At 56.1% G+C, this 25,161-nt stretch overlaps 2 protein-coding genes across 3 annotated transcripts; both read left to right on the top strand.

The window, feature by feature from the left end:
- Positions 1–391: 391 nt before the first annotated feature.
- TMEM222 (transmembrane protein 222) lies at positions 392–13,011 on the top strand. Of its 2 annotated transcripts, none has more exons than XM_082348791.1 (6): positions 392–642; positions 7,557–7,641; positions 8,934–8,965; positions 10,471–10,567; positions 10,653–10,774; positions 11,918–13,011. In XM_082348791.1, exons 1-6 carry the CDS (start codon positions 446–448, stop codon positions 12,003–12,005), a joined length of 621 nt encoding a protein of 206 aa, XP_082204917.1. In that variant the 5' UTR covers positions 392–445; the 3' UTR covers positions 12,006–13,011. The 2 variants fall into 2 exon arrangements, with proteins under 2 accessions (XP_082204917.1, XP_082204916.1); XM_082348790.1 differs by having other exon boundaries at positions 394–642; positions 10,653–10,783.
- A 3,594-nt stretch (positions 13,012–16,605) lies between these two features.
- Positions 16,606–25,105, top strand: SYTL1 (synaptotagmin like 1). The gene is made up of 15 exons (XM_082348236.1): positions 16,606–16,749; positions 18,930–19,158; positions 20,128–20,276; positions 20,499–20,571; positions 20,653–20,698; positions 21,116–21,188; positions 21,414–21,517; positions 21,672–21,785; positions 22,023–22,189; positions 22,462–22,558; positions 22,899–23,057; positions 23,347–23,425; positions 23,549–23,648; positions 24,457–24,662; positions 24,871–25,105. Exons 2-15 carry the CDS (start codon positions 18,968–18,970, stop codon positions 25,008–25,010), a joined length of 1,698 nt encoding a protein of 565 aa, XP_082204362.1. The 5' UTR covers positions 16,606–16,749; positions 18,930–18,967; the 3' UTR covers positions 25,011–25,105.
- Positions 25,106–25,161: the final 56 nt, after the last annotated feature.

Genomic DNA, 25,161 nt, shown 5'->3' with positions numbered 1-25,161 from the left:
TTTGAGTCGTGGCCACTTACCTCACCTCTTAAGCCTCAGTTTCTCACTTGTAACTTGAGGGAAATACCTAAATTCGCATGTCTAAGCAGTTTATGGGGATTCAAAACAATGTATGTCAAGTCAAGTGCGTGGCACCTAAGTCGCGCTCAATAAATGGAGACTGTACCACACCTCTTAGGAGCCCTCAGCGTACTGAATTACAGAGTTCTAGGTCAGTCTCCCGCGCTAGATTGAGCGCTGCCTGAGGGAATCCCTTCCGCTGCGGTTCAGTGCTAGCGCGAACCCCCGAGGCTGGCGGGCGCCGAAGGAGGTGGGTCGGGCCAAGAAGGACGCGGCTCCTATTCCCGGCGGGAAGGCCAAGCCTGGCGGACCCCACCTTCGGGAAGTGACGCCACCGAGCGAGCGGCGCTGGAGCAGGGGCAGGCCGGAGCGGGGCGCGCGCAGCATGGCGGAAGCGGAAGGGAGTTCGCCACTTCTGTTGCCGCCGCCGCTGCCACCCCCGCCCGGGATGGCGGAAGTGGAGGTGCCGACGGCGGCCGGGACGGACAAGAAGCAGTTTAGCTGTGCTGGCGGCGGCGTCATGGACGTGGAGCGGAGCCGCTTCCCTTACTGCGTGGTGTGGACGCCCATCCCGGTGCTCACGTGAGTCTCCTCCGGCGTCCGCCCGGGGACGGGGAGAACCGGGCCCGCGCGGCGTCCTCCGGCGGCCTGGGGCCAGCCTCCGGCCCCGACACACAGCAAACCCTTCCCGCGGGTCCGGGGTTCACCAGTACCCCGCCACCCGCGCGGTGCCAGCTCTGCTGGTGAATGGGACAAGCTCCCCTCCCTCATTACACCTGGTCTGATCTGAGAGAAAGACAGTTGTTGACCGCGGACAGGTTCTGAGGCTGGGAAGCTAAGGACCTATGGGCGTACAGAAAAGGGGCCCCTAACTGGGTGTGAGAGAGACATCTTCATTCACTCACTGGCTTATTCATTCGTTAAACAAATGGTTGCTGGTCACTTCCTATACGCAAGACATCCTGCTGGGTCTGGAGGCAAGAGTGGGAGTTTGATTGGGACCACACCGACTCCTGGGTTGTCGTCATTGGAAGGGCCCCCAGAGATCTGGAAGTCCAACCCTTTGTCTCACAGATGAGGCTGAAGATCACACACCATCTCAGCTGCAAAGCGCGTTTAAGTCCCAGGCGGTCTGCCTCCCAGACCAGGGTTCTTTCTATGGCATCAGCTTTTGTCAGAAGAGAAAGCAGGTGCACCAATACTGCTGGCGCCTTTTAGCAAGGAGCTTGGGGACGGGGAGGGGGGAGTAGTGAGCTGGTTTGCCCTCGTGCTTCAGCCTTGACAGCTGATAATAAGCACTCCTCACAGTGCTGGACAGTTGGCCAAGCTCTTTCACACCCATTTTCTCTGCATTCCACAGCCACTTTCTAAGGCAGGAATTATATTCTCGGATGATGAATTTGTACCATTAAATGTCTTGATCATGTTCACATGACAGTAAGCAAAAGCATCCCAAACTCCGTTTTCTGACTCCATAACTTGCTCTCGTTTGACTACATCCTGTCCCCTCTCACCTGACGAATAGATTTGTTCCCTGTATCAAAAACAGCCAAGTGGTGTGGAGAAGGGATCATTTTTGTCCTTATATGTTGCTGATCCTAAAATGAGCTTAATTCTTGTATTATGTTAAAATACTTCAGTTGTTCTGTTTTCAAATGCTTATGCATTTGTTTAAGAACACCCAAGTCTTGGACTTCCCTGGTGGCGCAGTGGTTAAGAATCTGCCTGCCAATGCAGGGGACACGGGTTCGATCCCTGGTCCGGGAAGATCCCGCATGCTGCGGAGCAACTAAGCCCGTGCGCCACAACTACTGAACCTGTGCTCTAGAGCCGGGAACCTAGCTACTGAGCCCACGTGCCTTGAGCCCAGACTCTGCAACAGAGTGACGCCACTGCAACGAAGAGTAGCCCCCACTCACCACAACTAGAGAAAGCCCGTGCGCAGCAACGAAGACCCGACGCGGCCAAAAATAAACAAATAAATAAATAAGTAAATAAATGTATAATTTAAAAAAAGAACACCCAAGTCTGAGTCCTTTAAAAATTTTAAGAAAGTGCTTTCATTGATTAATTCAGTATTCTTTTTTTAAAAAAATAAATTTATTTATTTGTTTATTTTTGGCTGTGTTGGGTCTTCGTTGCTGCATGCGGGCTTTCTCTAGTTGCCGCGAACGGGGGCTACTCTTCAATGTGGCGCGCGGGCTTCTCATTGCAGTGGCTTCTCTTGTTGCGGAGCACGGGCTCTAGGCGCACAGGCTTCAGTAGTTGTGGCTCACGGGCTCAGTAGTTGTGGCTCACGGGCTCTAGAGCGCAGGCTCCGTAGTTGTGGCACACGGGCTTAGTTGCTCCACAGCATGTGGGATCTTCCCGGACCAGGGCTCGAACCCGTGTCCCCTGCATTGGCAGGTGGATTCTTAACCACTGCGCCACCAGGGAAGTCCCTCAGTATTCTTTTTAACACACCTGCTAAGTGACTCCTATGTGCCTAGAGTAGTTCTAGGTGATAAGAATATACAGTGGTGAGTAAAGCAGGTATGATCCTTGCTCTCACAGAGTTTAAATCATGGTGGAAGGAGATAGACAGTAAACAAGTAAACTAATAAAAGAACTGATAGTGAATCGTGCTATGAAGAAAGTAAAATGTTAATGTGAGAATAACTGGGAGGGAATGTATTGGTTTTGCTAAAACCTGTCTTGTTATCCCGAGATCTCTTTGGTTTTTCCCTGTTCTCAAAAACACGTTTGTGGAGTCCTCTGCTCTTCAGAGAGCTGGTAGCAACATTGAGTGTAGGCACCACGATCCCCAGTCATCTGGGCCGGAAGCAGCACACACCCCATTTCTATTCAGATCTATTTACAGGTGTTCATAAGATGAATAAGGCCTACTGCCCCATCAGAAGGCTCATGTTCCCATCAAAGGACTCGCCTTCCAGCAGGAGAGAGAGAGACAGGTGAACTCACCATTGTAGTGCATTGTGGTGATTGCTGACCTAGAATGCGGAGCTAGGAATAGATGTGGCACAAGGAACTGTCATTGATTTTGGAGGTGGGGGGAGGGGGATCAGAGAGGAGGAAACTGAATCCAGAGATCTGTCTGTCCCCTCAGAAGTGTTGATAATTCTGCATGAAAAGCCAGATAACAGCTATTGCTACTACTAAAAACAGCAAAGATTGGATACTTACTCTGTTCTGGGCTCTGTTCTAAACATTTTATATTCACTGTCTCATTCAGTCCTTTTATCAATGTAATGAAAATAGATACTGTCATCCTCATTTTATAGATGAGGAAATAAAGGCTTAGAAGCCAGCATAGGGCTTTTTCCACTGAAATAGTCTACCTATACCAGGTAGAGCTCCAGAGTCAATAACTCATTCATTCAATAAATAGTTCTTGAGGACCTATTATGTACTAGGTCTGAGTAGACAGTAGTCCACAAAGCAGCTTTGGAGCTTGCCTTCATGGAGCTTCCAGACTGACAAATACTTTGAGAGTTTCTTCTCTGGGGCTTCCCCAGGTGCAGACTCTTCTGTTGTCTGCAGCCTTTATTCTAACTTCCGGTGAAGCCGTGGTATGTGGAGTATTGGTCAAACCCAGACCTTCTCCCCAACCAGATGGAAGGAATTGGGGGTGGGAGGGGGAGATGGGTCTTGAGATTAGGGCCTGAGAAGCCAGAGGAGCTACTTTCCCATAGTTCCGAGTGTCCATCCTGTGGCCACTGTGAGTCTAAAGCAACTTATTGTACGCCAGCCAGTCCAGCCAATCAGATAGCAAGTATTTATTGTACACCTCGTGTTAACAACATTGGGCAACTACCAAGTGCAGGAAAGTGTCATAAGCATTTTGCAGGCATATCCTGTTTGATCCTCACAATCGCCCCCCATTGAGGTCATCATCATCATTGTTCACCTCTCACTGACAAAGATGGGAATGAGTGCCTGCCCAAAACAAAGTCAAGAATCAACCCACGTCTGACCTCAGAGCCTGACTCCACTCTTAAATGCATGACATTCATTCATGCATCATTTAGTCAACGACTGCTTAGCTCCAGCTACGTGCCAGGCACTGCCCTGGGGGCTACTCTAATCAGTAAGAGAAAATCCCTGCTCTCTGGAAGTTTACATACTAGAGGGGAAAGACAGTAACCATATAAGTAAACAAGATGATTTCAGATAACAGTAGATACTATGACGAAATTAAAGCAGAGTAATGGGATCTGGGGTGCCTGGGGTTGTGTGTGGCTACTCTAGAAGGCACTGTCAAGGGAAACCTCCAAAGTTGACCTTTGAGCTGAGGCCTAAATGATGAGAAGCAGCCAGCTATGTGAAGCTCTAGAAGAGTGTCTGGGACGAAGGTAAATGTAAAAAAAAAGTATTGAGGTGGGAGGATTTGGTGTGTCTGACGAACCAGAAGTGGGCAGTGTAGCTAGAGAGAAGAGTGAGGTGACTTCAAGGGATAAGCAGGGCCAGACTGTTGGAAGGAGTTTGGAGTATAAGTGTAACAGGAAGCCCGTAATGGATGTTAGAGCAAGGGAATGACAGAATCTGGATCATGTTCTTAAAAGACCACTCTAGGGAATTCCCTGGCCGTCCAGTAAGGTTGGAACTCGGCGCTTTCACTGCGGGGGGCCCGGCTTCAATCCCTGGTCCGGGAACAGATCCCGTAAGCCATGCGGCACAGCCAAAAACAAAAAGACCACTCTGGCCCCACCATCCTTTCAGGTGCTCAAGCTGCAGACCTGGAAGAGCTCTATCCTATCATCATAAAACTGCCCAGTCTTCCTTTTAAAGATCTTCTCAAGCCATCTGCTTCTCACCTGACCAGTACTCTGGTCAGGATCACCATCATCTCCTCCCAGTATTCCAGAACAGCCTCTGAACTCCTGTCCCCCTCCCATTCTCCAGGCACATGCAGCACTTTGCTGCCTTGGAGTTTTGCTTTCTGCCTATCAACATCCTGTGCTTTCACAGGTCAAGGTTAAAAGTTACCTCCTGTGTGAAGTCTTTGCTGACTCTGCCCCAGCCCCACGTAATTGTTTCCTTGGGCTATATCTCTGTGGCTTTTGCCTCCACCTCCCAGCAGGCAGCCTTCAAATCAGCACGTGGCTGCTGGCCCTGGGAGTCCTTTTTTCTTTTTTTCCCTGTGAGTCCTTCTTAAACTGGATCAGTCTCTCCAGCACCTAGTTCCTGTAGAGCCACGGTTCTCAGACTACAGACAGATCCGGAGTTCCTATGCGTTTTGCATATCGGGGTTCAACTGAGATTTGGGTTTTTTTAAATGCCCATGGCTTTTAAAAATTCAAACTTTCGACTTCCCTGGTGGCGCAGTGGTTAAGAATCCACCTGCCAATGCAGGGGACATGGGTTCGATCCCTGCTCGGGGAAGATCCCACATGCCGCGGAGCAACTAAGCCCGTGGGCCACAGCTACGGAGCCTGCGCTCTAGAGCCCGCAAGCCACAACTACTGAGCCCACGAGCCACAACTACTGAGCCCACGTGCCACAACTACTGAAGCCTGTGCGCCTGGAACCCGTGTTCCACAGCAAAAGAAGCCACCGCAATGAGAAGCCCGCGCACCGCAACGAAGAGCAGCCCCCACTCGTCACAACTAGAGAAAGCTTGCGTGCAGCAACCAAGACCTGATGCAGCCAAAAATAAATAAATACATAAATAAATAAATTTAAGGAGAATCCGCCTGCCAATGCATGGGACACGGGTTCGACCCCTGGTCTGAGAAGATCCCACATGCCGTGGAGCAACTGAGCCTATGCGCCACAACTACTGAGCCTGCTCTCCAGAGCCCGTGAGCCACAACTACTGAGCCTGCGTGCCGCAACTACTGAAGCCCGTGCACCTAGAGCCGTGCTCCTCAATAAGAGAAGCCACCACGATGAGAAGCCCGCACACCACAATGAAAAGGTAGTCCCCACTCGCCACGACTAGAGAAAGCCCGCGTGCAGCAACGACGACTGAACACAGCCCAAAAAAATAAAAATTAGAATTAGAATTAAAAAAAAAAAAATCAAACTTTCAGTTCCTGGAATACATCATGCTTTTGTCCTGATTTCTACCCTTGCATGCATTGTTTCTTCATCATTTCCTCAGAGGAGCCTTCTGAACCCCACCCCCACCCCAAGGCGCGCGCGAGCACACACACACACACACACACACACACACACACACACACACACACACGCTGGTTTAAGTGCCCCCCCCCAACACTTTTTTTTTTTTTTAAAGTGAAAGAATTTTTTATTTTTGGCTGTGTTGGGTCTTTGTTTCTGTGCGAGGGCTTTCTCTAGTTGTGGCAAGCGGGGCCCACTCTTCATCGCGGTGCGCGGGCCTCTCACTATCACGGCCTCTCTTGTTGCGGAGCACAGGCTCCAGACGCGCAGGCTCAGTAATTGTGGCTCACGGCCCCAGTTGCTCCGCGGCATGTGGGATCTTCCCAGACCAGGGCTCGAACCCGTGTCCCCTGCATTAGCAGGCAGATTCTCAACCACTGTGCCACCCGGGAAGCCCCCCCCGCAACACTTTTTAAAACACTTTTTAAAACACTTTTTAATTGAGGTATAACGTGTACCATAAAGTGTACAAATCTTAAGTATACGGCTCAATGAATTTTGCATGTGTGTGCACTCATGTCACCCAGGTCAAGAGAGAGGACGTTTCCAGTATCCAGTGGGCTCCCTTGTGCCAGTCAGTTCTGCCACAGAAATAACCCCTCTTCTGCCCTCCAGCACAATAGATTAGTTTTGCCTTTTCTTGAACTTCACATAAACAGAATAATACGCATGCACTTTTGTGTAAGTTTTCTTTTACTCTGCCTTGTATATGTGAGAATCCGTGTTGTGTGTAGCAGTTTATTATTTTTCATTGTTACCTACTATTTCACTGTATGACTATACCCCAATTTACTTACCCATTTTACTATTGTTGGACATTTGGATTATTTCTAGGTTTTTTTAATCAACTTTATTGGGATATAATTCACATACAATAAAGTGCATACATTTTAAGTGTGCGGTTCAGTGAATTTTGACAACTGTTGTTTCCAGCTATTTTTTAATAAAGGTGCTGTGAACATTCTTGTCCGTGGCTTTGGTGGACACAAGCATTTGTTTCTGTTGGGTGTATACTCTGAAGTGGAATTGCTGAGGTAGAGGGTATGGTACCAGTTTTCCAAAGCTGTGGAAACAATTTACTCTCCCAGCAGCAGTGAGAAGACAGTTCCAGTTGCTCCGCCTCCTCGCCACACTCAGTGTTACCGTCCTTTGAGTTTAGCTGTTCTGTGGGCTGCGCTGGTTCTCCGCTCTGCTGTTCACTTGCACTTGCCCCTCTTCTGTACCTCCCCTCCCGCTGCCGCCACCCTATTGGACACTTACCACACAACGTTATATTCATATGCTGTCACTCTGAATGGAGTGTCCCCAGTGTCTGTCTGACCAGCTGAAAGACACCCACAAGCTCTGCCCTTTCCCTGTCCTTTTTTTCACAGGTGGTTTTTCCCCATCATCGGCCACATGGGCATCTGCACATCCACAGGAGTCATTCGGGACTTTGCTGGCCCCTACTTTGTGTCGGTGAGTCCGCATTCAGCCCCCCTCTGGAGGGTTCCAGGGCTCAAGTGGAAGGCTAGCCTATCTTGCCCACAGGCAGCCTTCCTGTCTCCCCAGTATGCAGAAGAATGCAGATGCCATGCAGTCCTGGTCCGGCCCTCTGCTTCTCACCAGTGTTTGACCCCTTTCCCCCTTCTCTTGCCTCCAGGACAGGCCAGGAGGGCAGTGTGGCCAGAAGGATTCTTAAGTAACTGACCCAGCCCTTTGCCCACCCTGGGAGTACCAAGACATGGGTAGGGTTAGAGGCAAGAGTGGAGAATCAGACCATCCTGGTTCCTTGGTCCAGGAACCAAGTGTCTGGACCTTCAGAAGGTGGGAGTCACAAGGCGGGGGCACAGGGGAGGCTGACATGGTTCCCTGGGTGTGGCCATGGAGAAGAGGGGGCGGACCTTCTAGAATGAACCAGCTGTGTTCTCAGGTCTGTTCCCTGGGGATGTGCCCGAGATAGGGCAGTGGCTTGCTCCAGATGAGCGGGCAGCATCCTGCCTATTTCGAGGTTGCAGCTTCCTCTCCATCAGAGGCTGGGATGAATGGGTGTGGTGGCACCAACCTGTTTATATTCATATTTGTCATGATCATCTTAACACCACAAAGGTCTTTCATACCCATTACTTTCACTGTCATATACGTGTATGATAATTCATCTTTGACCAGCTCTGTCAGCAGATTCTGAACTCAGAATCTGTCCCTTTGTAACTCCTGTACCCCACATCTTGTGTGGCAGGTCTAGGACTTGGCTAAAACATCCCCCTCATAGCAGGCCTCTCGAGGCCCAACTGCTGTGTCCACCCCACTCACCCCAACCCACCCCACGTCCTGCTTTGACTGCAGTCACACTGCCAGATTCTGTGTGGGCCACCACAGTCGGGTCAGGAGGTCAGAGGGTGTCCTCATTCACACCACGAAGGAAGCCACTTCCCTGTGGACAAAGACTAGAGATTGACCAGAGAACCTGGAGAAAACAGGCCCAGAGAGAATTACTTGGCAGCCACAGAGAGAGGCAGTCATGGCTGTACCCCAAGTCTTTGGTCTCCGGGTGCAGTGTTCTGTGCACTCCTGCCGCACTGCCTTCTTCACACAGAAGAGCTGCTGCTGGCCCTTCAGATGTCCCGCCAGCCCCAGAGCAGGGCCCGGGCCCCACTTCTGCCCACCCACCTTACCTCCTTCTAAGTCACGACACTTCCACCACCAACCCAGGTCTGTCTGCTGGGCTGGATGCGGGTTCCCCACTGACCTCTGCTCTTGTCCCTCAACAGGAAGACAACATGGCCTTCGGGAAGCCTGCCAAGTAAGTGATGAACATCCGTGTGATTGGCCCTAGAGCCAGGTTCCTCCTGCCTGGAGCAGCAGGCCAGGCCTTCTGGGGCACAGCAGGAGCCAGCAGCCTGAGGATGGGGTGAAGGGGGGCAGCCAGGGTCTACCAGAGCATCTGACCTTGTGCCACACGTCTCCTGCTCCAGCCCCTGGCTGGGTCCTTTACCCACAGGCCATCTAGGCCTTGCCTCAGCCCTGCAAGGTCGTGTTTTCAGCTCCATCGGAAAGGTGAAGATAAGGAAGGGACTTGGTCAAGATCACACAGGAAGTGGCAGAGCTGGGACTCACATGCAGGTCTGTCTCACTCCAAAACCTGGACTCTTTCTCCTGCCCCTCGAGGAACAAACACACCATTTAAGGTGTAAGGGAGGCATGGTGTGGAACTCTGCTGGAAAGTTCTGGTTGGAGAGAATAAAGGCAGTTTAGTCTCTCCTGGAGCTATTGCTGGTTTGCATGGGATTTTTGGACTTCATTTTTTCTGTCTTGGGGGCCCACCTCAGTTGTGGGTCTGGTGACAGTGCCTCAGTCTTCAGTCTGCTCAGAACAGCATCAGATGCTCTGTTGCCCAAGGCAGCATCCAGGAGGGTGGAACCCAAGGAGGAGCTGGTGTCCCACACAGCATAGGCGGCCTGGAGCTGGGCTCTCCAAACCCTGCGGACTTCCTCAGGCAGGTGGAAATGTGAGCCAGGGGCCTCTGGTCTGTGTGTCTGCTGCCAGACTGCTCCTCAACGAGAGTTGTAAGGACATCCGTTTCCAGGCAGGAACCCCTGAGCAGCTGAAGTCCCAGCCACGGTGGTTTCTCACTGGTCCCGTCTGTAGGCTCCTCTGTCAAGCCATTCCCCACATAGCAGCCAGAGGGCGCTCTGACCTCCCAGTGCCCCCTGGCCCGAGACCCTTTGGGGTGTCGCCCAGCTTGAGGTTCACAGACTTTAGCTCCACCAGCTATTCTCCCATTCACCCTAGTCTCCCATGTGGGGAGATGGGGAGAATGCTTTCTGACGGATGAACTCCTCAGGATGACCTTCAAGTCCCCCAGAACGTGGCCCCCCTGCATCTCCAGCCTCGCCTTCCAACATCCTTCACCCCGTTCTTCCCTCTGAATCCTCCAGCAGTGCCCAGTTTCTTAATTTCTGGTACACACTGCACAGTTCTGTGCCTCTTCCTCTGTTCAAACTGTTCCCTCTCCCTAGAATATTCACTCCCCATTCTGTGCCTGGCTAATCCTTCCTCCTTCACACTGGACTCAGGTGTCACCCCCAGGAAGCCCCTCTCGTCCCCACTGAGTGAGTTCATATCCTCCCCAGGATCCACATGGCGGTGGGCGTGTCACACTGTTCCAGTTGTCTGCTGTGTGGCCCTTTCCCTGGACCTGGCTCACCCCTGTAGCCTCAGCACCCAGCTCAGGGCCCTGCACAGAGCAGGCGTCAGGGGACATTCGTGGAGCTGAGCCAGTGCCCAGAACCCCTTCTCCCCCCTCAGGTACTGGAAGCTGGACCCTGCTCAGGTATACGCTAGTGGGCCCAATGCGTGGGACACGGCTGTGCACGACGCTTCCGAAGAGTACAAGCACCGCATGGTACGTGGGCTGCTCCTGAGGGCGGGAACGAGGGTGGGAGGTTTCCCTGCAGCCCAGCCTGACCCAGCCCATCCTGCATCTCCAGCACAGTCTCTGCTGTGACAACTGCCACTCACATGTGGCCTTGGCGCTGAACCTGATGCGCTACAACAACAGCACCAACTGGAACATGGTGACTCTCTGCTTCTTCTGCCTGCTGTATGGGAAGTACGTCAGGTGCGCTGCCTGTCCCCCTGGCCGCCGCCACCCTCCCCGGGGCCGCTCTCCCACGGATCCCAACAGGGCCATTTCTGGGGTCCTTCAGCCAGCAGGGACAAAGCAGGAAAACAACTGTCTGAGCTCCTGGTGAAGAGGGCGGTGCCGTCTGAAGCCCAGCTCTGTCGCTTGCTCACTGTGAGGTCTTGGGTAGCTGCCTTGGCCTCTCTGAGCTGCAGCTGTCCTTGGTAAAATGGAAGTAATGATTCTGGCTCCTCAGGGATGCTGCGTGTGTACAGACCCTGTGCTCAGGTCCAGTGAACAGGTGGACCCTCAGAAGAGGGTGGGTGACCCCATAGGGTCCCCTCCCAGCACCCCTCGTCAGAGGCAGGGTTCTGGGCGGGTGGGCCCCAGGGGCGGCCTGGGAGGACCTTTGAAGCCCCCGCCTCATGACTTGTGAGGTCAAAGGCCGTCCCAATTCACAGATAAAGGGAGCTCAGAGAGGTGGAGTGACCCTCCCACCGGGGAGCGAGCACACACCTGGGCTGACCCAGCTGCCTCTCCAGGCTTTCTTCCAGCTGTGCTCATCATTAAGAGCTTCTGAAAAGGAGATTTTCAGGGTCTTTTTTGGTCCAAAGGCTTTTAGAGGTCTCCTGGGAAGACCTTATCTGTGGTCACACAGAGACTGAGGCAGAGGCGGGGTTGAAGCCGGGCTGAGCCGTAGCCCCGTGCTAACTCTGCCGACCCCTCCCCGCCCACTGGGCTGTGAGCAGAGGGCACTCCTGGCTTCCCCACCCAGACTGAAGACTTCTGGGTCCTCTCGCTGGCGACCTCTCCCCAGACACAGGGGTGGTTGTGGGTGGAGTCAGGAAGGCCCAGAGGGTGGGCGTGTCTCTTGTACCCACCCAGCGAGGTGTCACATCTCCACCAGGAGCCTGGAACAGCCCCTGCCCAGGACCGTAGCTGGTGCTCCTCCATAGCGGGCACCAGACCTGGCCCAGTCCCTTAGTTGACTGAGTTTGGGGGTGAGGGGGGTAGTTCCAGGAGCTTCCTTGGGGGGAGCGGCCCCGTCTGGGTTTGTGGGAGGACAGTGTGCCGGCCCACACGCCCACTCACTGGGCCCTTCCCTCCCATGCTCCCCTCTCTCTCCATCAGCATCGGCGCCTTTGTGAAGACCTGGCTGCCCTTTGTCCTCCTCCTGGGCGTCATCCTAACCTTCAGCCTGGTCTTTAACCTGCGGTGATGGCTGCCGCATGGCCCTGGGCCCACCAGGCTCCTGAGGAGGCAGCCGCCATCACCTTTCGTTCCAGATTCTTTCTCCTCGCCCCGAAAGGCAGGGATGGGCCTTCTGGTTTTGGCCCAGGGGTCTGGGCTAAGTGAGGTGGAGTAAGGGCTGAGGATGGGCATGGGGTGGAGGTGTTTGCATTTTGTGTCTCACTGGTCGCTCAGAAGCTCCCTGTCCCCTCTTTCCCAGGCTTGTGACTCCCACCCTTGAGGCACCCTTTGTTCATCTGTTGGAAAAGCCTTAGCTTCCCTCTAGAGCTGTGTCTGCCACTGCCTGCTGGGCTCCCTCTGCCTCAGCCCAGTGCCTGGTGTGGGAGGGAAGGATATTTGGACCCACCAGACAAGGCAGCACAGGGGCCGGAGCTGGATTTGAAGCCCATTCTCCTGCCAGGACTCTGGTCCCGGGGTGGAGGTACACTAAGAAGCCTGCATAAACTCAGCCACCCTGGGGCCTTCTCCACTGGCCTCTAGAATGGTCCAGTAGGGCTGACGGGCCCCCTTCAGATGTCTGCCAGAAGCTGCACTAGGGGTAGTTTGTGCCCCACGCCTGGCGGCCTCCAGCCCATGCAGCCCCCTCTTCCCACTCTCCCAGAGCCTCCAAGCACTTGGGCCCATCTCCCCCCTGCAGTTTGGGGCCTGGGCTCCCCCAGCCAGGCTGGAGAGATGAGTGACACTGACATATCCAGAGTGACCCCTGCAGATCAGAGCGATGTAACAAAGCTTGGCCTTGGCCCCAGGTACGGGCCTCGCACTGGTGACGGCACCCCTTGGGTCCGAGATGTCGGGGGCCCGTCGGAGCAGCCAGCGCCATCAAGGAGCTGAATGGGAGCTGTCTCCTCCCACCTCCCACGGCTCCCCCTTCTCTTCAAGTTGTGGGACAGGCCTGTGCTGCCCCCCTCACCCCTGCTCCACGGATTCCTTTGTGCGGGGCTCCCTGGGCAGGACAATAAAGAGTTTTAACTCCAGACCGTGCTTGTCCTTGATTTCTCCCTTCGGTGGTCCCGGTTTCACTGAAGACATGAGCTCGCTTCAGCTCCTATCTTCGTGGTGAACTTGGGTTCCTCTGCCCCCGGCAAGGGGTCTGGTTGCCAGGGACATGGTTGGGTCCTCGTCCAGTGCCTGGAGCTTGCAGGAGCCAGCATCCCTCGGGCGTATCCTGCTCTGAGCCGGAGCGCTGCAAGTTCTTCTCCATGCCTCGTCCACCATCCCAAAGCTTTCTCCTTGAGGCAGGCGAATATTGAAACCCCTCCCATATTCCCTGTTGGGAAGAACTTGGCAGTAGGATTGGGAGTCAGCGCTGAAAGACCAGAGCCCTGGACCTGGCCCCCACCATATCCATTGGTCATGTTGCCAAGCTCCTCGTGCTGACCCCCAGTGATCCGGTCGCTGCCCTGCTCCGTGGTGCCTCTACTTCTCCATGGCCTTCGGGACCCTGCACTCTCACTCTCCATGCATCCCACTCTCTACCAAGACAGGGCAGCACCTGCTCTCCAACACCCACCCACTTCTGGTCCTTTGCTTTCCACCTGTTGAAGTCGTGCCCTTCCTTCTCAAGGCCCAGCTTAAAAGCCACTTCCTTGGTGAAGTCTTTCCTAACCTTGCCCTATGCCAGGTATCACTTTAGTTGAACTAGCAAAGGATTTGGTCTCTGAATCCTGAGAGCCCTTTGTGTTCACCCTGACGATGGCCTTGGGGACAGCTCTAGCTGCGGCCCTCAGGGTCCTGGATCAAGTGTCCGTCAGCACATCCCAGACCCTGCGGTGCTGTGGTTTCCAAGCCTGGGGCTTCTCCAGGGCATGACAGAGGTGGCCCCTCCTCTCTTCAGAGCAATTCCATTTTCAAAAATCTGTTTTGCCTATGGGGTCCACCTAAGTGTTGGGGTTAAATTCTGGTACGGAGGACACCACAGCAAAATGGACAGAAAAGCTTTAAGGCCTGTTTTCACCCAGCAGAACTTTAAAGCAGCCGTGTGGTGATGGGACATAAACAGGTGCCATAAAAATCACCAACAGTTAACTGAGTCCTCACTATGTGCTGATAAAGTACATCATTTATCCTCACCACAGTCCCATGAGGTCGGTGCTCTCATCCCCATTTTAAGATGGAAAAAAAGCACAGAGGTGATGTGACCTGCTTGAGGTCACAGAGGTAGGAAGAGTGGAACCATGTTCAAACCCAGCTGCCAGGCTCCAGAGCCCCATTCAGAACCATCCTGCAAGGTGGCCCCACTGGAGCACACGAGGGAAAGTGGGGTGGGGCTGTGACCGACAAGAAGGGAGAGTGGGCGCTGGAGGCAAGAGAAAGGAATCTCCTTACGACAGTCCCAGGAGATGGCTGCCATTGTCCCTGCTTCATTAGTGGAGAGAGTAAGGCTTACAGAGATTGTCACTGATCCAAGGCCACAGGCCATGTGGCAGAGCCAGAATTTTAACCCAGGCCTGGGGCCTCTTAGCCAGGGGGTGTTGCCTGGAGACCAGCCGCAGTGCAGAGCATCGAGGCCCTGCAGGGGTGGCGACGGGTGGGGAAGGCATTCTGCAGCTGAGGAGCTGGGAGCACAAATGGGTCTGGGTGTTGAAGGGACAGGAAGCAGAGCCCGTAGGTAGGTCTCTAAGGACGTAGGAGACAGGAGATAAGGACCAGTCAGAGCTAGGCAGGGTCCTGAGGGTTGGGTTGAGAGGCCAGGCAGCCCAAAGGATGATGGCCTGTCTTGGGAGGTGATGAGACTCCTGCTGGTTTGGAGTAGATTTGTTAAAGGGTCAGAGGGGTCCCCTGGTTGTTTGCTGGCACCTTCCAAAGCTGAGGAATGACAAAAGTGGGATGCTGAAAGGGCCCTCTGACAGCTATGCAATAAAGGGCTGGGGTGGGGTGGGGTGGGGTGCTGAGTGTGGAGGCCAGGAGACAGGGAGGAGGAGGCTTCCAGGAGAGGCTGGGCAGGGACTGACACCTGGGCAGTGGGAGGGTGGCGGAGGTGGGGGACAGATGGGAGAGAGTCCAGTGAGTGGTAGCAAGCAACAGGAGGCCTGGGGGCCAGGACATGAGGGCTGTTCACAAAAGTGGAAACTTGGAAATAGGAGGCGGTTTCAGGTGGGGAGGACACAGAGGAGTTGGGGTTGAGATGACAGCAGGAGAGGGGTCCAGGAGAGTCACAGAGGCAAGGACAGGAGATCAGAAAGAGGAAGGGAGTTTAGAAGGCAGAAGAATAGACAGTGAAGTTTGATGCCTTCCATGGTGAGAGCCGAGAGGTGGGAGGGTTAGAGAAGCATCCCTGGGAGGAGCCAGGACAGACAAACGGGAAGCGGAGAGGGTACTGTAGGCCACTCCTCTCCCATTCCGGGAGACTTGGCAGAGGAGGCGGACATCACAGTAACCGTTCCCACAGTGGATATTCAATGGCTATTGCATCTACAAATGAATATACATATTTATTAAGGGCCGGTAGGGATCTAACTGAACTGTAGTGAGAGCCATCTGAGGAGGGATTATTACCCCTCTTTAATCGATGAGGGAAAGGAGGCTCAGAAAATAAGACTGACTTGCAAAAATAAACGGGGAAGGCTGGACCTTGGGCTGGGGGTGGAGGAGGGACCCTCAGGTGCTCCGAGTGGTGGTAACATTCCGGAGCCGCTTCCGAAGCTGGGGAGGAGGAGTGGGGTTTCGCTTAGAGTCCACTCCTTACCCACCTCCCCTCTTGGGGGTCTGTGAGGTGCCCTCTGATCTTTAAGTCATGGTGCAGGTGGGGCAAGACAGGCAGATTGAAATGAAGCAGACTTGGGGGGATCCGGAAGCTTTGGTGTGGCCTCGGCTCATGGTCCCAAAGCAAATGTAATCCAGGGCCCAACCTATTCTCAGGGTGGGGCAGAATCTGGGAGCAGAATGGGGGGTGCTCAGAGGGGCTCCCCACGGACAGAGGGAGGGTATGGGAGCCTCACTTTGGCCCTGGAAGAGTCCAGGCCTCCTCAGACAGATGGGGCCCAGGGTGGCAGAGGGGACAGAGAGCAGCTCTGCTCTGGCCAGCACTTCCTGGGAGGCACATGTGGACATGGAGGGGACTATGTTGGCCAGGGAACACCTGGTACCTCCCATATGCCAGCTTGTGCCAAGCACTTTCATTTCTCTCAGAGGCTCTTCACACTCTGCTGCCTGCAGTTTGCACAAGAGGAAACTGCAGCTCAGAATGGTTGAGAGACCTGCTTAAGGTCACACAGTGGCACAGCAGGAACTATTCAGGGTTGTCTGGCTATAGTCTGCAATCCTTCCACTACCCTGGTTCTCAGAAATGTTTCTAACTTTGCTTTCAAAGCAAGTTCCTATCAGCTCCTTAGGGGGCAGGGTGGGGCTGCTACCCATCCTACAGATGGGGCAACCAAGGCTCTGAGGGGGTGGGGCCAGCTCGGGTTACAGGAGTTACAGAATAAGTCTGCAGAGGAGCTGGGGCCAAGCCCCAGGCATCTCCTACCCACCAAACCTGCTCTGGGGTTGCTGAAAGCCCAGGCCGCGCCCCTGGGGAGCCGAGAGTCCAGGCCCGGTTTTGTATCAGGCCCTGTGAGAAGGTGTTTCCTCCTCAGTGGGGCAGGCACTCCGCTGGGCTGCCGGTTGAGTCAGCCTTAGGCCCTCACTGCTCTTCTTCTGGTCCCTGAAACTCAGCTGCCAGGGGAGCCAGAGTTACCCGACAAAGGTGTCCCCTCCATACTGGACCCCTACAGGTAATACACCTCGGGGCCAGAGGGCCCCTGCCAGTGTCCCGAGGGGTGGGCACTGCCACCTGGTAACCTGAGCACCCTCTAGGACCTAGGGGTGGGGGAGGTGGAGCGTGTCTGGGGCTGGAACAGCCAGACAGACGGACAGACCCTTAAACTGACCGATGGGTCTGTCCCATAAGTGTTGAAACAGAGTGGGGAGGACCAGACACTGGATTCTGCCTCTGGAACCAGAGGGGACTGCAGGGAGGGGTGTGCTGCTGGGGACCCCGGGCTCAGGTGCCCACAGCCCAGCCCAAGCAGACCTCAGGACAAGGGCGGGCAGGGTCAGTTCTGTGGAACGTCCCTCCACCTCCATACTCATACACACACACCTGGTGGCCCCCAGGGCACCAGAGTACACACCACAACACACAGCCCAGTCACACACACACACACACACACACACACACGCGCGCGCGCGCGCGCACACACACCCCACTGCGCTGTCGCCCAGAAAGTCACAGAACATATCACACAGATGACAGTCCCCCATGCAGCACCACACTGTGACATGACGCCCAGACACACATGCAGTGATACCACATTCACACCCACAAAATATACAGCCTCCCAGATCCCACAGTCCGCAGACGCCTGCTGAACAGAGACTCACAGCGGCACCGGGTAACACAGGGCCAGCCACACAGGCTCACACACAGGCCCCAGAAGAGCCCTCAACAGTGCGTCTGCAACACCCAGGACCTGCACACAGTAGATGTTCAGGAAATGCTGTTAACATGGGTCACACAGGCATTTCCACAGCGTCATACACAACACCCGATAGAGACACCCACCCACCCCCCGGGTGAGGGTGGGGCAGCAGGGGGAGAGGGCTCGCTCGAGGGGCTCGCTGACTCAGCTGGGAGGGCACAGAGCGCAGGCTGGCGGCAGGCACAAGCCAGGACCTGCCTGCTGAGTGTCCTCTTCCCATCTCAGCCCTGCCTGGTGCCCCAGGAGGGCGGGGACTAAAGGGGCGGGAGGAGAAGAGAGACCGCCCAGTGGGCTCAGGCCACGGCTCTGCCCACGGCCCAGTCACAGGCCCCTTGCCACGTCCACACGCCCCTCGGGGCTGGGCAAATGTTTTCCTTCCGGAGTCACCGTGGTACCTGAGCTGCTTTGCAGCACTCGGCCTCCACCACCAGGTCCCACCCCAGCCAGGTCCTGGGTCAGGGCGTGGGGAACCCATGTGGCCAGAGTTAAGAGGTCTAGGGAGGGGCTCCAGGCCAGGGGGCAGGGCTGGCAGCAGGGGCAACCTTGGGCTGGAGGCCCCCGTGGGAGTGGGTGCAGCAGTTACCTCCAGGGGAGGAAGTTAGGCTGTGAGCTGGCAGGAGGTTGCCTCAGACAGGAAGGCCCAATAGGCCAGAGCAGGGTGGAGGGAAAGGACCCAAGTTGGGAGATTCCCAGGGCAGGGTGGTGAGCAGATATGTGTGTGCACCTGTGCGTCTGGCTGCGTGTTCATGTGTGTGCATTTCCCATGTGTGTGCAGGTGCATGTATTTCTGCATTTAACTAGTCAAACTTTTACTAACCATCTGCTGTGTGCACAGTTCTGGCTTTGAGGATGAGGCCCTGTCCCTGACTTCAAGGAGCTCACAATCTAGCTTGGGGGATACGGTATGTGTGTGCAAAAGTGTGTGTGATTTGTATATATCTAAGGACAGGTCTTTGTCCCTGGACTTATTCTTGTATAGGTGAACCCATCTGTGGGTCCTTGTCTCCCCTGTGTGCATGTGCCTGTGTGCAGGTTTAAGGATATGTTACATACATCTCTTGGTCTGGACATGGATCTGGGCCTGTGACTGCATAGGGCCCTTTATGGGGGACCGGGTATGCATGAGCCTGTCTTTATATAGGTGTCAGTGTGCATGTGTGACCAGGTGTGCATCTCACTGTGGGGAACTATATCTACATGTATCAGTGTGCACATGTACATGTCTACATGTCTTTGAGTGTGTCCCTGAGTATGTTCATGGGTCTCTGTATGCATGTGTCCATGAGTGCATCTCATGCCACCTTGATCTCAGCCTTCCTGGGCTTGTACCCTGCCCACCATGGGGGGTGTATATTTGGGCAGAAAAGGCAATTGGCTCCAGGATGTGCCCTGTATATGGGCAGGCCTTTACCTGACCCTTGCTCTGCCCCCAGGGAGCCACGTGTGCCCAGCCTGGGCGCTGCCCCAGCTGATGCCCCAGAGGGGCCACCCATCTGAAAAGGGGCTCTGGTCCCTGCCTGGCCTCCTCATGGCACATGAGCCACAGCCTGAGGCTGATGGGCTATTGGATCTCAGTTTCCTGACAGAGGAGGAGCAAGAGGCTATTGCCAAGGTCCTGAAGCGAGATGCTCACTTGCGCCAGTTGGAGGAGGGACGGGTCAGGTAAGGCAGAGTAGGGGAGCCCCAGAGGAAGGGGCCTCAGGCACTGGGGGGCTTGGGTGACTCCCACCCTCTCTCCTACCAATGTGCAGCCTGTCAGATAACTGGGTAGATCTTGTTTTTGCCCACTGGTCCACTCCACCCTTGGCCGGCTCAGTTCATCACCTCTCCCAGGGTGGCTACACCAGCTCCCTTGCCGGCCTCCCTGCCTCCGGGCTCGCCCTTTCTGGCCCCCCCTCCATGCTGCAGCTGGGACTCTCCAGATCTGTCTTTAATATCCTCTCCTGAAACCTCACATGGTTCCTCAGCATCTCCTGTCAGGGGCAAGCTCCGAAGCGTGGTCCACAAGGCCTCCCTGGTTGGAACCTGCCAGCCTCTTCCACCAGTAAGCCTCACCCCCTGACACACATACACAAAATGTCCACTGCAGCCACTTGGGTGATCCACAGTCCCCGAACACACCCTTTGCTTTTATGATGTTTCTCCTGCCTGGAAGAGCACAATGGCAGAGCAGCATGGGACTTACTTACAAGTAGTGTTTGGGGACAGACACTTCCTAGCTTGTACCAACACCACTCTCCTCATCTGTAAAATGGAGCTAACGAGCCCTACCTCATAGAATTAGGAAGGATTATACACAGTCATTTAATGAATAATAATTATTTTTCTTCTCTACCTGGAGAACTCCAATTTGTCATTTAAGAGCAATTCACATGTCACCTCCTCTGGGAAGCCCTCCAGTATTCTCACAGGCAAAGCTGGCCCTCTTACATACATCATGGCTCTACCTCACTATAGTGTACTTGTCTATTCTGGACTCAGTCTCCCCACCAACCTGAGCTCCTCCAAAGCAGGGATCAAGTCTGATTTGCTGTTGTATCCCTGGCCCCAGGTACAGGGCCTGGCACAGAGTGGGTGGCAATAATGTTGATTGCCTGGGTGGTGACAGCCACGCCCTCCCCCATCCTCCAGCAAGCTCCGGACATCGCTGGCAGACCCTGGGCAGCTGAAGATCCTTACAGGGGACTGGTTCCAGGAAGCACGCTTCCAGCGGCACCACCACGCCCACCTTGGCTCTGACCTTGTTCGTGCCTCCATCCGCAGGAAGAAGGGCTCCAGGGGTGAGAGGAGCTCCCCAGAGTGGGGCACGCCTTGGACAACCCAGGTCACCGGGTGTATGTGGACAAGGAGAGAGGGCCCCTGGTTTCAGTTCCAGCTGCCCCTGGCACTGTGTGACTTTGAGTGGGCACCACCCCTCCATGGGCTACAGGAGGTGGGTGGGCATCTCCAAGGGCCAGACATCCTGAGAAGAGAGTTTCACAGAACTTCTCACCTGGGTGCAGGAGACCAGGCTCAGGGCAGCGATGCGGAGGCTGGGGCTGCTGGGAAAGAGACCGAAGAGGCGCTGGAGCCCAGGTGAGGAGGAATGGCAGGGAGTGGAGGGTGCCTCCCAGTCACCTGAGGCCCATCTCTGACTATACCTCTCCCTCCTCCCAGGCTCCCCATGGACGAGGCCCCCCAAGAGAGGTTCAGCGAGGCTGAGGTGAGTAATGAATGACTGAATGGGCTAATGAATGAATGTACAGTGTCCCTGGCATGGAGGTGGGATGTGCTGGGGAAAGAGCCCAGCCTGAGAATCAGGAGACCCTGGCCTGGGCCTCTGTCATCCTCCTCTGTCAAATGGGGGTGTGGGCCCATCCTCTAAAGGAAACTCTGAATTGGTTACTAGGGGTGGAGTGTGGACTGAGCTGGGTGAGGTCCAAGACTCAGATGCCACCAAAGGGACCCTGGGAGTTAGGTAGGGCAGGCCCTGAAGTGTGAAGGGGTGTGAAGTACAGGCCAGACTGGTCCTGCAGCTAGTTGCCAGCTCTGCCCTGAGGGCAGTGCAAAATCTGAAGCTGGAACCTCTGACCCCTTCACCACTGGCCCCCCTGTGACTTCTACCCCTTGCTTCTTTCAGGGACCTGATTTCCCCTCACCATATGTCCCCCCAAAGGCTTCAGATCATGAGGAGGAGCCCCAGGCCCAAGAAGGTGAGTGGGAAGGTGTGTGTTGGGAGCACAGAGAGGTTGCGGGGATCAGAGGCAGCTCTAAGTGACCCCAGCCACCTGTGTTCACCTTCCTCATCCTGCTTAGGGGGTGGCGACCGCAGGGCAGCACTGAGGTCTGAATGGGGGTTGTAAACCAGTCCTTCCAAATTTGCTCAGGGGCAGGGCGGGCAGGGGAGGGGCTCACTGAGCTGTTTGTGCCCCTCCCAGCCCCTGGCCCCGGGGGCGTTCAGGTCTTCGCTGCTGAGGAGGCTGACCCCGAGCTGGAGCCTCCTTCGAGGGGAGAGGAGGAGCCGCAGCCCCCGCCTGCCCAGGTAGGCGGGAGCGGCCCGCGGCTGCTCTCAAGACCCGGAGCAGACTCTTGGCGGGGAGTGCAGCTGCCCGAGGCTGCGAGCGGTCCGGGACCGAGAGCGGTCGCGGGAGGGGCGGGGCGTTAGGGGGCGCCCCCGTCACTTACCCCCTTCTCAGACCCAGGAGGCGTCCGAGATCCTGGAGAATGGGGAGGAGGCCCCGGGGCCCGACCTGTCACTCGACCGCGTGCTCAGCAGCAGTTCCTCCATGTCCAGCCTCAACTCCTCCACGGTGAGGGGGTGAGGGAGAAGGCCTGGGGTGGGGGTGGGGTGCGCCTCCCCTCCCCGTATCCCGAGGCGTTGCCCCTGCATGACCCCTCCCTTGACCCCCGGACCTGACACTCCAGCCTCCAGGCAAGCTACCTCACTTTACCCCCCTTCCCCCCCATCTGAACCCTCCGCGCTCCCCTTCCCCGGCCCCGACGTGAGCCCCGCAGCCCGCCCTGACCTCCCCACCCTCCGTCCGCAGCTGAGCAGCAGCCAAATGAGCCTGTCCGGGGAGGCGGAGGCGGGCGCGGTGCAGGTCCGCGGCTCCCTGCACTTCGCGCTGCGCTACGAGCCGGGTGCCGCCGAGCTGCGCGTGCACGTGATCCAGTGCCAGGGCCTGGCCGCCGCCCGGCGCCGCCGCTCCGACCCGTGAGTGTCTGACCCCGCGAGGAGGGGCACTAGGGAGCCGCTCTCACTGCCCAACCCCACCGCTTTTCTTGGCCTCAGTTTCCTCATCTTCAAAATGGGAATAACGTTCTTGGTAGACGCGGGAGCTGGGTGAGATAACTCCTGTAAAGCGCTGCACGAGGCCTGGCACGCGAAGCTGCGTTCCCGGCTGTGGCTGGGCAGTAGGCGCTGGAAGGGGCTGGAGGGGTAAAGGGGTCCCCCTTCACCTCCGGTCCTCACCTGCCCCGCTCCAGCTACGTCAAAAGCAAACTCCTCCCGGATAAGCAGAGCAAGCGCAAGACCTCAGTGAAGAAACGGAATCTGAACCCGGTCTTCAACGAGACTCTCTGGGTGAGGCTGCGACGCCAGGGCGGCCCCCCATTAATGAACCGAACGCCCCTTCCTGCGGGGACCGGGTGGCAGGGGCAGCCATGGTGTCGTCATTGCCGGTCGCTCCAATCCTCCATTCTGCGGGAGTAACGGCAGGGAGGGCCTCGCATTAACGCGCTCTCCAACATGTCAGTCTAGAGGTGGGCGCGGCGCTTGTCCAGACCCCCATTAATACCGTCCGGGGCTCCCCAGGATTCCTTCCAGCAAGGAGCGTGGTAGGATAAGCCCCAGCCAACGCTCCCGCAACACTGAGGCCGGGGCCATCGACGCTGCTTCTTTAAAGTGCACCTCCTGTCCCCAGTACTCCGTCCCGCAGGCCGAGCTCCGGGGCCGCGTGCTGAGCCTGTCCGTGTGGCACCGCGAAAACCTGGGTCGCAACATCTTTCTGGGCGAAGTCGAAGTGCCCCTGGACACGTGGGACTGGGACTCCGAGCCCACCTGGCTCCCCCTGCAGCCCCGGGTGAGCAGCTGGCCCGCGCGGGTAGACCCGCGGCACAGATCTCCCGCCTTTACCGCACTGGGCTTTCCCCCAGTCTCCCTCAGCCTCGAAACCTTACGGCCCCATGCAGAGGTCTGTCCCTGACTGCCGGTGGCGGGGCTCTCGGATTCCCCAGGCCGTTCTCTCGGCAGCCCCCTCCAAGACCCCTCCCCGATAGGCCCGCCCCGTCGGTGTCTGGAGACTCCGCTCCCTTCCGGCCCCTTTTCCCTAGGACTTTGTCCCCACCCCCTGACGAGCCCGCCTCTCGCAGGTCCCGCCCTCTCCCGACGACCTTCCCAGCCGCGGACTGCTCTCTCTGTCCCTCAAGTACGTGCCCGCTGGCTCTGAGGGTGAGTGACTGCCGGCGAGAGGCCAAGCTGGACGGGCCTTGAGAGGCAGGGAATCTCTGTCCCGCAATGGTGAGGGACAAGTGTCTGTCCTTGGGGCAGGGCCTGAGCTGAGCCTCTTCGCAGGCGCAGGACTGCCCCCGAGCGGGGAGCTGCACTTCTGGGTGAAGGAAGCTCAGGACCTCGTGCCTCTGCGCCCAGGATCCCTGGATACCTACATACAATGGTGAGGGGCATCGGTACTTCCCCGCTTCCCTTCCCTTCTCATGCAGTGGAGCTCCCCACCTTCAACAAACCCCTTCTAATCACCCACCCTTGATTCACCACTCTGGGTTTTGACCGCTGAGCAGAGGTGGAGGGGACGGCTTGAGCAAAGGCCTGGAGTCAGGAGAGTTGAGCACTCCTCTGAACAGCTGCATTTCAGTGACTGGAGCATAGGACTTGTTGGAGAGCTGAGGCTGAGACCTGGGAGGTCTCAGGGGCCTGTCCATGGAGGACCTGGAAAGCCAGGCTGTGGGGTTTGGTCCTCAACTTGCAGTTCAGTGGTTTTGAAAGTAAGCACCGGAGGAATTCTAGGGGCGCCTCCAGGTGCTGTCCCACCCTCAGAGAGTAAAATAGAGGTAGGCCAATGAGGTTCTGAGTTCCCAGCCTTGATTCAACAAGAGGCATTGTTTTTCTTTTAGGTTTTGTACTTCTGAGTAATATTTTTGTCTTGCAGAAAGGGCTCCAAGGCTTTAAAAAGTTTGGAAACTACTTCTGGGGGGCTGTGAAGGTGATTGAGCTGAGGAGTAGCAGAACTGCATTTCAGAGACATTACTCTGGGGTCCTGTGAATAGGTGTTATAACTTTTAAAGGCAGGAGATCTGAGAGGAGGTTGGCGCAAAGGTCCCAGGATACTGAGGGTTTGAGGCCAGTTCTCAGGCAGGCGCCAGAGGACGTGGACATTGTGAGGAAGTATGGGTAGGACTCGGTGACTGGTTGGTTCTGGGGAGTGTGAGGGGGTGGCCACTTGATGCCACCCCACCTCCCCACAGTTTGGTGCTGCCTGATGACAGCCGGGCCAGCCACCAACGGACAAGGGTGGTGCGACGCAGCCTCAGCCCCATGTTCAATCACACCATGGTTTATGATGGCTTCGGCCCTGCTGACCTGCTCCAGGCCTGTGCTGAGCTCTCTCTCTGGGACCATGGGCCCCTGGCCAGTCGCCAGCTGGGGGGCACACGCCTCAGCCTGGGCACCGGTGAGTGGGGCAGAGCCCTGAGGGGACCCGATGCTAGGAGGCAGGGGCTTGACACGTGGCCCTGGGCACTTCTCTGTCCTTTCCTGAGCTTTGGTATCCACGGAGAATGTGGGGGTGACAGTGCATGATCTGGGACCAGGCAGGTGTTCCTTGGGACCTGGGGTGTCCAGCGTGACCATGTCTTCCACCCCTGCCCGCCCACATCTAGGCAGCAGCTATGGGCTCCAGGTGCCCTGGATGGACTCCACACCTGAGGAGAGGCAGCTGTGGCAGACCCTCCTGGAGCGGCCATGTGTGTGGGTGGATGGCCTTCTGCCCCTCAGAACCAACCTGGCCCCCAGGACATAGCTGCCCTACAAGCCCTACAAAACCCCTCTTTCTGGACCCCCATCTCAGGGCCTGCCCTTGGCTAAAGTCAATAAAGTCTATTCTGAGGGCAACAAGGGGCTGTTGTCGGCTTGGGGGTGGGAGCGTGGGGAGGGCAATGATAGGAGGAAAG

This window comes from Balaenoptera borealis (assembly GCF_965194805.1).
Source record: "Balaenoptera borealis genome assembly, chromosome: 1".
Classification (NCBI taxonomy): domain Eukaryota; kingdom Metazoa; phylum Chordata; class Mammalia; order Artiodactyla; family Balaenopteridae; genus Balaenoptera; species Balaenoptera borealis.
The sequence above is the reverse complement of the archived record's forward strand: the minus strand, read 5'-3'. Positions and strand labels throughout refer to the sequence as shown.